This window comes from Pleurodeles waltl, chromosome 3_1 (genome assembly GCF_031143425.1).
Source record: "Pleurodeles waltl isolate 20211129_DDA chromosome 3_1, aPleWal1.hap1.20221129, whole genome shotgun sequence".
NCBI classification, from domain to species: domain Eukaryota; kingdom Metazoa; phylum Chordata; class Amphibia; order Caudata; family Salamandridae; genus Pleurodeles; species Pleurodeles waltl.
In genome coordinates, this window is record NC_090440.1 from 967875806 (window position 1) to 967890234 (window position 14429).

At 43.4% G+C, this 14429-nt stretch overlaps 1 protein-coding gene across 1 annotated transcript in view; it reads left to right on the forward strand.

Moving 5' to 3' along the window:
* The first annotated feature begins 964 nt into the window (after positions 1-964).
* Positions 965-14429, forward strand: part of LOC138283295 (uromodulin-like) — a 94446-nt gene continuing 80981 nt past the window's right edge. The window contains exons 1-4 of the mRNA XM_069221316.1: positions 965-1139; positions 7073-7149; positions 7487-7579; positions 13527-13732. Coding sequence (XP_069077417.1) covers positions 7101-7149; positions 7487-7579; positions 13527-13732 — 348 coding nt within the window. The 5' untranslated portion in view covers positions 965-1139; positions 7073-7100. The remainder of the gene's footprint in view (positions 1140-7072; positions 7150-7486; positions 7580-13526; positions 13733-14429) is intronic.

A 14429-nucleotide genomic window follows, 5' to 3' on the forward strand; every position in this document is an offset into this window, starting at 1 on the left:
TTGTTCTTGCATGAAGACCCCCCATGCTAATGCTAATCTTGGTTAGAAAGGCTGTTAGGGGTGACGTTGACAGTGACAATTGACTGAAGAACTTAATTGCTGAACTTCATTATCAATGCTAATGTTGTAGCTTATAGAATGACCTTTTCACACGTCTTCTTAAGTGATGGTGTTTTATTAATGAATTAATGAATTGAATTAAGTTTGAACTAACAGATGATTTAGAATTGTAAGCAATAAGGAAATACAAATTGTTAACTCTTCCCTGAGTAGTGGTTATTCTTGATTAGTATGGTTTAACATTGTGTTTCATAAAATGTTTTCTTGATTATTGATGCTAGTTATTGATTCAATAGTCACTGCATGACTAGGATACTCCATGGGATTCAAAAGGTTCATCGACCTATATGAGTCCCCTTGTAAGTTTACTTACTAAAGACCAGGCGTGCTAGTACAGACATGGATTGAACTGTCACTATTGCTCTGTAATGGATCATCTCTAGATTTAGTAGAGGAGTAGCAGAAGGGCTTCCAAAATAGGGAAAAGGAAAGAAGTATTGGCAAAGCCAATATGTCTCACCTTTTGGGCCTCGTTGCCAATGCTTGTTTTGTCTTTGCAGCATAAGCAACAAGAACATTGTAAGATATGTTTTAGCAACACAGTAAAATTAATTTTACACAATATATAGATGGTTTGTGAAGATTAAAGTTAGTAAACATTGTATTTGTAAATGAGAATTCTTTCTGAAGGCCCAGCCTAGGTAAGCAAGGTATTTACTGCACCTCGTGGGCCTCAGCCCCAGCACCATGTCCGCTCCATTAGCCACTGGGGATCCCGTGCTACTGTAGTCACGGGTAAGGTGGAGCTCAGACACCCTCAGGGGTGAGTGTCACCACCAAGGACAAATGTCACATTCCACCGCCTCTGTCGGCAGCCAGCGATGGCCAACTACACAAGCCACATACCTCGCCTCCCGACTTTTAAGTATCTCCCTTGCCTCCTCTCCAGGGCTTATAAAATAGAAAAGAGGAGGGTGCAGAGCACAGAGCTGAAGCAAAGAAACTTGGAGTGACCAGGAGTAATCTTCCTGCAAAGATATCCACAGACCTAGTCAGAAAGTAGACGAATAGATTCTACGGTGAGAAAGAATACCAATACTAATCATAGAGAGAGCCTTTGCGGTTATTATCTCGTTAGGTGTCTGATGGGATGTGTTGTATGATGAGACGTATTAGGTGATGCATTATCTGATGAGACGTTATCTGATGCCATATATTTCTTCTTTAACGGTTTATTATTAAGTGTATTTGGGGACCGATAAACATGTACACAACAGCGTCAGCAAAGATTTAAGGAGTCTGCACAGATATCACACATTAGCTGGTTTGTAATACTATGTGATGCATTTCCTCGTGTGTTGTCTAATGGGGCGTATTAACTGGTGCTTTATCTGAGGAGATGTGTTATGTCGTGTTAAGTGACCGGATATACAAAACATTCTGTTGTATTCTGGGTAAACGTAGCATTTGCCCTGATGTACACATACTGCCTTTATGGGTAAGTGCCACGTGACGGTGGCTTTGTGCCTCCGCTCGTTGATTTCAGTGTTCTATGTGAGACACCCGTGTCTGTTTTATTAACAATTGGTTCAAACGTAACTCTGACTGGGCTGAAGTTACGAATGCGTACGGCAGGGAAGACCTCTGCAACCAAAGTTTGAGCACATGCTTGCTCCACAAGTGGTCACAGGTGCCATTTTTTTTCTCCAATGGAAACTGCCCCGAAGGATCCTGTTGTGCTTTTTTTCTTCCACGCTGCTGCACGTCCGCAGCAACCACAGTGGTCCATAAATATTAGATTATGTAACTGAAGCAGGTAAACATCTCTACCGGTGCATGGATATAATTCAGATCTCATCCACCAGCTGCTCCTTGGTTGGTTGATCTTCCCACACCTCTTTTAGGTGTGTTCGGTGGCTTCCAGTCCACAGCAGAATTCACTTTAAAGTTCCCTTTGTGGTACTCACATATCGCAACCCTCCTTCTAAATGATCAAACATTCTACTTGTGTCTACATATACCCCTAGATACGTCATCTCATCTTTGTTGCTTGTGACCACGTCCACAGACAGCAGAAACGTACCCTCTCTATGCTGGCCTCGACGCTGTGAAATAACCTTCCTTAGGTGAGCTTGTTTCATCTTGTCTCATCTTACCTTCCGCAAAAGATTAAGAGGCAGATTTATTGGAAAGTGGCGCAACGAGGTGCTGTGCCAAAATTGACAGCGCCACACTGCGTCACTTTAGAAACTCAGGGATTAGTATTAACTGAATACGGTGCACCCCTGCGTGTTCCCCTGCGCTGGCGCTAAATTTATCTGCCAGCGCCAACGCAGGCATCCTTGCACCATTGTGCAAGGATGTCTTGGTTGAGGGGTCTGATTGTATATGTGTGGGAAGGTGTCCCTTCCTGCACATCAACAATCACTAATGGCGCTTTGGGAAGTGCCAAAGCGTCATTTTCAAATGATTGTTTATGTGCAGGAAGGGACACCTTCCGCACATAAACAACCATTTGTGTCATTGTGCTTTTTCTATGCGTGCGGCAGAATACAGCACGCATAGAAAAAGCAAAAAACAAGGAGGAATAAAAGTACTCCTCCTCGTTGAGCCCTGGCACTGCCTCAGGCTTGCATTATTTCATAAATCTGAGGCAGCGTAAAAATGCAATGGGTGTTACTGTGGCACGCCCACAGCAACACCCATTGCACGCCCCTTCCACCCAAAGGACTACGTGTGAAGGAGTCGTATTTACAAGGTGGCGTTTAGCCACAAAAAGTGGCTTAACGCCACCTTGTATATACGGCACTGTGCTTAGCGCCATAGGAGGGTCACAAAAAGTGACACTCCTGTGACGCTAGGGCCGTATAAATACGGTCCTATTTATACTTTTTTAGCACCGCATTTGCATCATTTTTTTACGCAAAAGCAGCGCAAACGTATAAAATTTAATTATGGCCCATATTTATACTTTTTTAGCGCCGCATTTGCATCATTTTTTGACGCAAGAGTGGCGCAAACTTACAAAATGCAATTATACTTTGTAAGTTTGTGTCGCTTTTGCGTCACAAAATGACGCAAATGTGGTGCTAAAAAAGAATAAGTCAGGCCCTAAGTGCATGTTATTCACACTCCTATTTCAAATCTTTTCTGGGCTGCTCTTTCTCGCTCCATTCAGTGCCAATAATCATTCTGGGTGTAAAAAGAGGACGAGCGTTTTCTTTAACGTCAGAAAAGCCATCAATGAGCAATGTAGCAGGGTATACGGGGTGAAAATAAAAAATGCAACAGATCAAAGTCGCAGAGAAAGGCACAAATGTTTTTGTGATTTGCATTGTAGGCATTGCGTTTGTGAATTGGAATAAAATGTGGGCGGTATAGTTATTTCCTTTTCCTCCTCATTTACAATGATCTGTATCAATGAGTTGTGACTACTCTAGTGCGAGGCTCTTTTTGTAGGTCTTCAGTTTTTATTTAACTTCTACTCTGCGAGTAGCAGTTATGGAGGTATAGGAAAGCAGTGAGAGATCATATGTACCACTGATGCTCCCGCCATGACTGCTTCACAATGTGCCACTTTTATTTGCACTGAAAACCCTGTCCTTTTAAGGGATGGAGTCGCATACCTGACATTTGGTAAATGTGGAGATTGAGATCCTCTGTTCCTTGCAGGCCCCTCTATTTTTATTAACTGTCTTTGCAACAATTTACATAATGCAACCTTCCTTATAAATATGACACGATTTCTACAACTGTTTGCCCATGGCCTCTGCACTGTGATGGATTGATACATCCAGTACAATGCAAATATTTGGCCAGGTTGCTTCGGGGATGCTGTGTAAACACATCTGTGATGAGATCCTTTCAGTAGGACTGTTGCTTGTTGTCTATAGCAGCAAGAGCTATAGAAGGCCCGTCAGTGCTGCATAAGCACGTTTACTCTACAAAGACGAAGTCATTTATGTTCGCCTCAAAAGGTATGTCTCTGTCTATTCATTTTAAGAATAAGAGAAACATTGAGATACCAAGCCCAAAACTGGAATGTAACTGGTCTGCAGTTCCTGGTCTACATGACATGGGACTGTCGTGGCAGACATTGATGCCCTGAAACATAAATAGTGAGGAGTATGTTAAATATGGGTGTTTGATAAGGAAGTCTGGTTTCCTGAGGCATAATATATCTTAGAAACAGGTATCAGTCTTTACCCTGAAAAAACTCTCAATAGGTGATGTATCAGCCCTAGCCTTACAGCTGTACTGTCGTCCACTCCTAAGCTTGTGCTATGCTCAGCTCCAACCCTTTTACAGCTTCTTAGTGGTTCGCATGTCATTGGCTTCATTGTGAGCACCAGTGCTTAATTTGTGCTTGTTGTATCCGGTGCTGAGCACCGGCACTTATTTTTGAGGGCCGGGGCTTATTCTTCAGCCTCAAGCATTTGCTGCCAGCAAAAGACACAAATGAGAAAGATGGAAGAAGAGAAAAACATAAAAGCGTCACAAAGGGAGAAAACAGAAAGCTGCTAGAGTGAGCTGAAGGGGCAGGGAGTGGCTTTATATAAATTGAAGAGGCCCAAGATGGCTTCAGGATTACGCCGCCTCAGTTATCCCTGTTCCCATATTTCATTGCAGCAGCCGCGTGTTTAAAAGGAGGGCTTCGAACACCGGCACGTTTTTATTTACAAATTATGCACTGGTGAGCACAGGATTATGTCCTTTGAACAAGTATTTTTGGTACGCTGAGTGCCGTTGTGAGTTCCAGAGCCTCAGGGCTGGCTCACAAAAGTTCTTCACTTCCTGTCGGGTAGGTACTTGCAGAACAGGTTCAGCCATTTTCCTGACACAGGCGCGGTCAATCATCTTTGTCTACCGAGTGATCATAGAAGGATACTGGCGGTACGAAGATGGGCACTATCTCACTGGTCACTCCTCCATCTCCAGAATATTATCATCCATCCCACCCTGTCATATATCTGTGAGTGACTATGTGACGGCGATCAAGAAAAGAAACATCAGTAAATTTAAACCTGACATACTGCCCAGCACCATACTTAGTGTGGATTTGGGTACTCTTTGTGCTATTTCATTATTCTCGCTACCAGATTATGCAGGTCTCCTGTGTTACAAAAACTTTTAATATCTACAGGTCCAAATATAGCCCCTGTCTGCCCTTGGACAACATCCTCTAGGAACCTCACATGTGCAGCTAACTTGTTGCATTAAGAGATGGTTAGACAAGCCTACTTGTCCCAGTAAATGCACAGAGGAGGCCTACATTACCAGTAGCCCTTAAGTTCCGTTCAGGATGGAGAAAGAAGTTAGTGGCCCATCAGAATTATGAGTAGGGCGTGGGCGAAGAATTCTGCTCCACTGGCAGCATTTGCAGAGTTTTCTCCACTCTGTGCTCTGCGCAGAGTTCTGAAAAACTCAGCGAAGTGGCGCAGAGCGGGGTTTTTTCTCTCGCTCACCAACGTTAACTCGGTAAGACAACGTGAGCATTACGCCACAACCGCTCACGATAAGAAAGCTGCCACTGGCCTTGAGGAAGCTGCCACTGGAGTGGGAAATCTACTTGAGCGGCAGAAAGAAGGTAGCGCCCTCTGGGCCACTGTGTGATGCCGTTCACACTGATTTTACAGCGCGGAAGAAACTCTTGCACTGAAAATCAATGTGAACTGCGCAACTTACCCAAACTCCGCTGCTCGCAGAACTCCACGTTGCGCAGAAGAGTTTTTTGGGTAGAGTTCCACGTAGCAGAACTTCTTGAACTCCGTCCAGGGCTAATTATGAGATGCACGATGAAAGCAGCTGAAACATCTGTGTGAAAATCTTGGGAAAATTGAGAATTTAACAGAAATTAGAGTTGAAATTCTGAATTCCCTGGAATTTCTAAGGGTGATATCCCCCACTCTCAGATTTACAGCCAGTATTGGTAAATCTTCATGGCCATTATCCAAGAGAGTCGTAATGAGGGGTTCATGTTTATATACAGTACGCTGTATGCTAATAAAGCACACTGACTGCATATATCCCTAGGTATTTACTACAATAGCAATACATTGGTCCATAATGTATAATCACTGTAAGATGTGCATGTTGCAAGATTTGTACATTACTACATAGAATGTGATCAATGGCTGTGAAGAATATATGTGTGTATTACTGCACAGCATGCAATGAATTTCTGTGACATGTCTATAGTGTTTACCTTTTGTATTGGGATGCATCATGTGTCGAATCCTCATGGGGTGTGAGCACCCAAACTATACAACGTACATACCTGATAGGGGTGTGAATATAATGAACATCATTACACAAACCAAGCAACACATGCCACTCAGGTGCAATAAACCAATGCTGTGTAGTAATTGAAAAATAGGATTTGCTTAGTACACACCTGAAGTGAACAGTGTTGAATCTAGCGCCTTATAGTCCAGTGCTCTGCTTCAGTAGGTGCCATGATCTTGAGACTGGTTCTTGCTCTGCTCTTAGCTCTTTAGAGGATGACGTTCTGTATGTTTCTGTGAGTAGACTATGGTTATAACAATAAGTCTACGGTGTATGCAATGCTACAGTCTACATAAGGGTGGATGCTCTATGTGAAGACATGTACCCTTGATGCTGTGGGTCATAGAGGATCTCCTTCAAGCTATGGACATGCACGAGTTCTTATAAGTTCTCATGAGCAGTCGACTCTTTTCACCACTATGCCTAAAGAACAGGTGACCCAAAAATGTGTTCTAGGGATGGGGGCACCATGTAAAGGTATTTATCCCTCTACGGTGTAGATTGAGAATGTCCGATCAATGTCCCAGACTGACAAAAGTTCATATATGGTACTGTTCCAGGGGCAGCTCTCATTTGCAATCCAGAAGTTCTTATTAGTTCCAGTAAACAGACAGGTCTGGGTGCATGAGATACCAAAATGTGTTATTGATGCAGATGCATCTCTGAGGGTCGCTACCCCGGTGCGTAGCTGGCTACACAGGCTCTAACAGCTAACTTTGTCTTCCAGAGGCTTCAACAATACCATAGATTAGAAGATGAAGGCCTGGCTGGGCCTTGCCCTCGCTGTCAGCATTTTGTGCACAGGTGAGGATTTGTTGTTCTCATGTATACATCTATATCAGAGAGAGAGGGCAGCAACACTCCTTTCCTTGGTACCCTTGAGTTTTTGTCAGTGGGAGGAAATTCAGTAGGAGGGCCTTTTTTCTAGAATCCTGTCACTTTCATTCATTCTAAGCCAATATTCCTGTGCATGTATTATATTTCATAAACAATAATTGTGCGTTGCACACCCCCAGAGCTGGTTAGTGTGCTGTTTGTTCTCTTATGGATTGTTGCAAGTTGAAAGGGCTTCGAGTTGGATAAGGAGCCTGAGTGATTTCACTAACGTGTACCTTTTCTGTATCTCTGTCTTCCTCTGCAGCCTCGGCCCAGTCCGCCTCATGTGCTACAGATGAGTATTTTAATAATACCACGAACGCCTGTTCGTGCAACCTGACCATGTACACTTCTGCAGGTAAGAGAAGTGACCCCTCCCATCTCACACGTGCACCTCTAGCAAGGACCCCTAATAACAGCTGTACCGCAGGCCAATGTGAGGTGAACAATTATAATCATGGTGCAGGGAGCATCCTGGTTAGTACCCTTCTAACTACGCTCCCCACTACCATCACAGAGGGCCACCTATGTCAGCTCTTAACTCAACATCCTGTCCGTGGTCTTCTCCAAATGACTACAACACGGTCTAGTTATGAGCTATCCTCTTGTCCCTTCACGACCAGGAAGCACCATTTGAATTGTGCCTTTGGCGATGGCACTGTGCGGTGGAACTTGTGGTGAGTTTTGGATTACGTGACAGGTTAGCAAGCCCTCTTTTTGCGAATATTGTTTTTTAATTTATTTATAAACTGCGTAAAAACAACAAAACGTGTCATGGCGCGTGACTTCTTGAGAATATAAATATCAGAAATTACAAATATTGATTAACAGGTCACACCGTGAAAATGATACATGATGAATGAAACTCCCAGAACTTAAATAACACATTGTCGTACATTTTCAGAAAGACCTAGGCCAACGAACTGACCTAAACCTAACTACACCTGGTAACAAAAGAAATACCTGATATAGGGCTAGGAGGGCCCAGGCAAGATTTGCCTGATATCTGCATAAGATAAATATATGTCAATGGTCTGAATGGAAATAATTTACTTGAACAATGCTAACCTTAAACTCTGGCATGACACTCCTCGGATTTCAGTAGGGAATAGCGAATTAAAAATGCCAACTGTTTGGAATATCGGTCGGAACCACAATATGAGGGTATTGATGAGCTAACTGCACAGAGGGAGGTAACGGTTTACTATTCTTGAATCCACATCTATATATATGTATATATATATATATATATATTTGTATAATGTAGAAAGACAGTTACTCTCTATTCATAGTACCTTTTTCTCCTGAGAACTGCCGGTACTCATCAAAAGTAATGTATTGGAACAGTGCTGAGAAGTGCAGGTACGCTCCCCTTCAATTTAATGAAGTGCAGGTACTCAGTACCAGACAGTACCGGCCCATTTAAAGCCGGAAGGTCCTGATGCCACCCAGTCCAAGCGATGACGGTTTGTGTACGGGTCAGGCTCCCGGTAATATAACTTGTCACAAATTCTCTGACACGTTCATAAAGGAAACACAAACTCTGCAGTGTGTTGAAAAATATGATTTATTGGATCTTCATGACCTAAACAGGCACCCAAATGACACACCTAATGCTTTTCAGCATCCAAGCAGGGACCCTCACTCTAGTTAGGGTAATGGAGTCACAAAGCTAAGATAACCCCTGCTGAACCCCTTGGTAGCTTGTCTCAAGCAGTTATTTGTATACACACACACACACACACACAGTAACAAGGTGAAAACACCACAAAAGTACTTCACACCAGTTTAGAAAAATAGCTAATATTTATCTGAGTAAAACAAGAATACAACGACAAAAATCCCACATACACAACTAAAGATGAACATTTTCAAAGATTAAATCTCAGTAAAGCACTAAGAAACACAATAGCTCCATCTGGGGATATCACAGCGTCTTGACAGAGTCATTCCCAACTATCTGACACCACTCACAAGGGCGTGCGGGCAGGTCACAGAGTCGCAAGGATCCTAGGTAGTTTGGGAAATGAGGAAAAAGACTTCACACGGAGTCAGGAAGGTGCGACGTCGCTGCAGTCAGTGCAACGTCACTTCCTTACTGCTACCAGGGAGATGAGGTGTCTGTTCCTTACTGCCAGACAGGCTGCTGATGCGTTGGTTCCTTATGGTTGCAGGGGAGGTGATGTGGCGATGTTGGCAAGGCATTGGTTTCTTACAACAAGGCAAGGGTTAATAAATACAGCAGATCAATATGCAATGCATCTACTTTGTGATGTTGCAATCACACCACGGGGCCACAGGTGCTGTGGCAGAGTTAGGAGTCATGGATGTGGTGTCACAGCACTTGGGACTCTGTGGCGGGACATCAGCTGCATTGCAGTGGTGTCAAGCCTGCAGCATCTGGTCAGCAGTGGTAAAGTACCCAGAGTCCTGAAGCCAGCAAAAACCATATTCAGCACAGGATTAGAAACAGAAGGTCAGAAGCAAAAACAACAGGGGAAACCATGCCAAAAGCTAACAGGTATAACGGTGTAATTATATATATATATATATTTATATATATATATATATATATATATATATATATATATATATATATACACACACACACATATATATGCATATATATATATATATATATATATATATATATATATATATACACACACACATATATATATATGTATTTATATATATATATAGATATATATATATACACACACACATATATTTATGTAGTTAGAAAAAGGGTTTCTGTGCTCAACCCCTGGTAGCTTGGCGCACATCAGTCAGGCATAACCCCAGAGACAATGTGTAAAGTGTTTGCACACACACTCACACCAGTAACCCAATAATTACACCAGAAAAGCTAAACATGTGGTTGTATAAAAATGGGTTTCTTGTATTGTAGATATATCATGGACCATAAGTAACACAAATCATAAAGTCTGTGCACATTACACAATTACTGAAATGTTATTTGTTATCCTGTCAGTGGAATAATATATCACAACATCAGGGCATGTAATGCAACAGTTTGTTTTGGACAAAGCATCTAAGAACACTAGAGATCACTGTAGGTACATAACTCCTCAAAATGTCACCATGAATACATCAGTAACGGCTAGGCCAAATGGCAACATGGATCCCTTTGCTCTTATCAGAGGGGTTACGGTAATTTTTAAAGCCTAGTAGAATTAGGGAGGTAGGGTATCTACTACCTATAATACGGTAATCCGCCCCTGAATGAAGCAAGAACCACTCTCTGGTGGCAAGCGGGGCTTTCGTTGAAGACCAGACCCTCAACAACGAGCAACAGAGCTTGCTCTCCAAAGTGTTGCCAAAATGTAGTGGGGACACACTCCATGATTTCTCCACATATGTGGTTGCCAAGTGGAGATGCCCGCAAGCATGCAGGCCTGCTACCACAGTTACAGGAGTTGTGGGAAGAATGCTGGCAAGCTTCTCAGTGGTCTATGGGGAGTGTGCTGGTGTCTTCAGCTCTGGAACTGCTGTACGCTGCTGGTGAGTCACAGTGGACTACAAGGACCCTGAGGGAACAGCAACCCAGCTCTTAGCAGAATGTGGGGAAAGGGCTTGAGTACTCACACTGCAGCGTGGTTTCCCGCTGCTGGGGAAGGCACCCACCAAGCTGGTGATTGCTACAGTAGTGTGAGGGTCGACTTGGCTTCAGTGTCAGAGCCTTCTACGTAACTGCGGCATCCGTTCCCACAAAACACAGGGCGGCAAACCCAAGGTATCGGAAATGCAGCTGATCACACATATGGGATCACAAATCAGCAGGGGTGACATCTGTGTGTGCTAGCATTCCTTGAACTCAGGTCACTCCGTATACAGTGAAGGCTGAGCGTACACTCTGGAGGAGAATGAAAAATTAAGCACTCACCACGTGGTAGGGGTGTGGACATGAACGTCAAACATAAAGTGCTCACCATGCGTTATTCTAAAGAGATAGGATCTGTCAGCCTCAGAACCATACAGCAGTCCAACTGTTACAAAGGATGGAGTGGTCATCCAGTAATACCATGGAGAATACTAGGTGAGGGGCACAGAGGGGGATAGCAAGCAGCAGGCTAGTACATGGGGCAGGTAGTCAAACTGGCTGTTCCTCCCGGCCAAACAGCAGTCCACTGGCAGAACACAGCCAGGGAGCAGCTGGCAGCAGGACAACAAACAGAAAATAAATCCAGTGAGTCCTTAAGGCCACCCAGCAAGTAGCAGGCAGCAAGGCAACAGCAGAAGAGCATTCCAGATGAGTCATTTGAGCAGTGCAGCAGTCCTTCTGACAGAGGTTCAGTGCCAGTTCCAAAAGTGCTCTGAAAACATGTGGTCAGAGGCCCTGTACCTTATGTCTTTGATCTAGGGATGACTTCAAAGGACTCTTTTCAACACAGCCCTGGCTCCAGATGATTTGTGTGGGGTTATCAGTCCTTTCTTTGGGGTCAGGCCATTACTCTATGAATTGTATGTGTGAGCCGCTCCACCCATCTTGCCCAGGAAGACCCATCAGTATGCAGATGCAACTGAGTGTACTGTGTTTATGGCTGTCTGAATGGACTGCACAAAGGGAACTGTCAACAAGCACAGTCCAGAAGTGCTTTTAAGACAGGCTGCAAAGCACATAGAGATATAAGCACACAGAAATGCCCACTTTCTAAAAGATGTATTTCTAAAATAGTAATCTAAACTCCAACTTTACCAGTAAGCAGGATTTCTCACTAACTTTCCAAACATACCAAACATGGCAACTCTGCTACTTTCAGATCAGGAATTACCACTTAACGGTATTCAAGAGAATTCCCAATGCTAACCTATGAGAGGACCAGCCCTCACAGTGCTGAAAAATGTAATAGATTCTTTGTCACTATTAGGACATGCGAAATATATGAGTATATGTCCTACCTTTTACTTACACAGCACCCAGATACCTAGGGCCTACCTTAGTAGTGATTTAGGTGTAATAAACATGGAGTTAAGGGCTTGGCAAGTAGTTTGAAATCCAAGTCAATTTGGCAGCAAACTGTGCATGAAGGCCCTGCAGTGGCATGTGTGGAGACAAGTTTGAAAGGCTACTTCTGTGGGTGGCGGAATCAGCACTGCAGGCCCACTAGTAGCATTTAATTTACAGGGCAAGGGACTTACATGTAAATTAAGTATGCCAAACAGGTGTAAGCTAATCATACCATGTTTTAGGAGAGAGAGCACATACACTTTAACACTGATTAGCAGTGGTAAAGTGCACAGAGTCCTAAAACCAAAAAAAGAAGGTCAGAAAAATAGGAGGAGGAAGGCAGAAGTTTGGGGATATCCCTGCAGAAAGGGCCATTTCCTGTTACCAGGGTAGATATGTGCAGAGAAAGGTATTCAAAAAGTATATAAACTTAACTTTAGATAGTTTGTGCCTCAGTATTGTTGTCACAATATTGTGACCCGTTAATAATTGGAATTCAATATTCCTAGCCCACACCCACTTCTCAATCAGAGCTGTACATTCATATATTAAATACAGTGAGCTTGAGCCTAAAGTGGTGACATCTTGTAGAAGCAGTACAGATGAAAATAGTCTCCATTAGCCATACATTTCCTCTCTTGGATTATAGATCGACTCACCTCGGCCCAGAGACAACAAAGACTATACTGTCTCTACCAGGAGAATCGAAGTGAAACATATATCTGGTTCTTCCAAATATCCCCTCAAGGTTTTATTCTCCACTTAGAACCAAATAGCTGTGCTACATCCACCTCCGACCGCTCAAGAACCCCAGGGCCCTATGGTATTGCTCTTGGATCCTTGGGCGCACCATGTAGGCCCAAACGTGCTTGGGGGTTTTCTTGACTGGCTCAGCACAACGCCAAAGTAATAGCGTCATGCAGGTGCTAATTAACGATAACAACAAAAGCAGTTATAAAGAGGTGGGCCACAGAATGTATTTTGACACCCTAGATCACACTAAGCTCCACACGGCATCAAATTATCAGAAATGGAAGCAGCAGAAGCTACTACATATGGGAAATTAGTAAACAATATATATGTATCTAGTCCTGTCCTTTATTTTTGCTAAGTATGTTTACCAACCACATGCAGTCCACTTCAAAATGAATATATGGTCTCTGTCAGAAAGGTGGGAGGGGATGTAATGAAGGTGGGGACAGCTCCAGAACAAAATAAATAAGCAGAGCTTCAATTACCCACGATTCGTCTGCCCGCATTTTCTTTTTTGAACCCTCATCTATTTATTGATTGCCCCTATTTTGAACACTCCTGCCTATGTCTTCCTCTACAGATTTATCCCCATCCCCTACCGTGCAGTGCCTGTCAGGCCAGATGAAGCTGAAAGTGAGCAGGTGCCAGCTTGAGAAGAGCAAGTATGACTGGGCCAATATGCATCTTCTAGACCCCAGCTGCATGGGTGTACGAGTGGTTCACGGCACTGCCCTGGTGGTTGTCTCCACCAGCACCTCCTCACACGAATGTGGGAACAGAGTGTCGGTGAGAGTTGTTTCTGCGCAGACGCTCCATATGTACATGACAGTTTCTGCACACTGAATCATTGGGGGTGGAAGGGAAGGGGCATAAAACAGTAAAACAGGCAGGCAGGGTAGACTTTTATGGCCCATCCATGTTCACAGGTCACAGACAATCAGTCGTAAGCTCCAGTGGTGAGCTCGTAAAATCTTTTCCTCCTTTCTAGTGACTTGAAAGCACTGCTAAATGGGGTCTGTGTCCCATATAGGGACCTCAGTTCATTAAAGATCCTAATTTTTTCTTGTCATTCACAATCAGCAAGAGTGGTCACATCCAGGTGTGCGTGAACCTATAATTGCATTGATGAAAAAGGGCAAAATGAATTATCTTGTAAATTTATGAAATTGTGAAGGTGTCTCTTAATAATGCCCCATGTGAAATCATCCTGCTATTGTTGCAAAACAAGCAGAAGTTAACTTCTGCAGTTTTGCAAAGCCTTGGGTAAAATGCACCTGTTCATCGCTTCAATCTCCACAGTGTTGTGTCTTCTTCACAAACATTTTAGTTAATATGCAAGAACTCACCTGATGAATGTGTTGACCATACCCAGCGATGCTGTTCTGTGCCCTAGTAGGGCAAAAGCATCTTTTGTTTGCAGAGACCCGATCTCCTAGCCACATGGCCTAGCCACCCTGGTGATCTCCATGTATCACCCCACTAG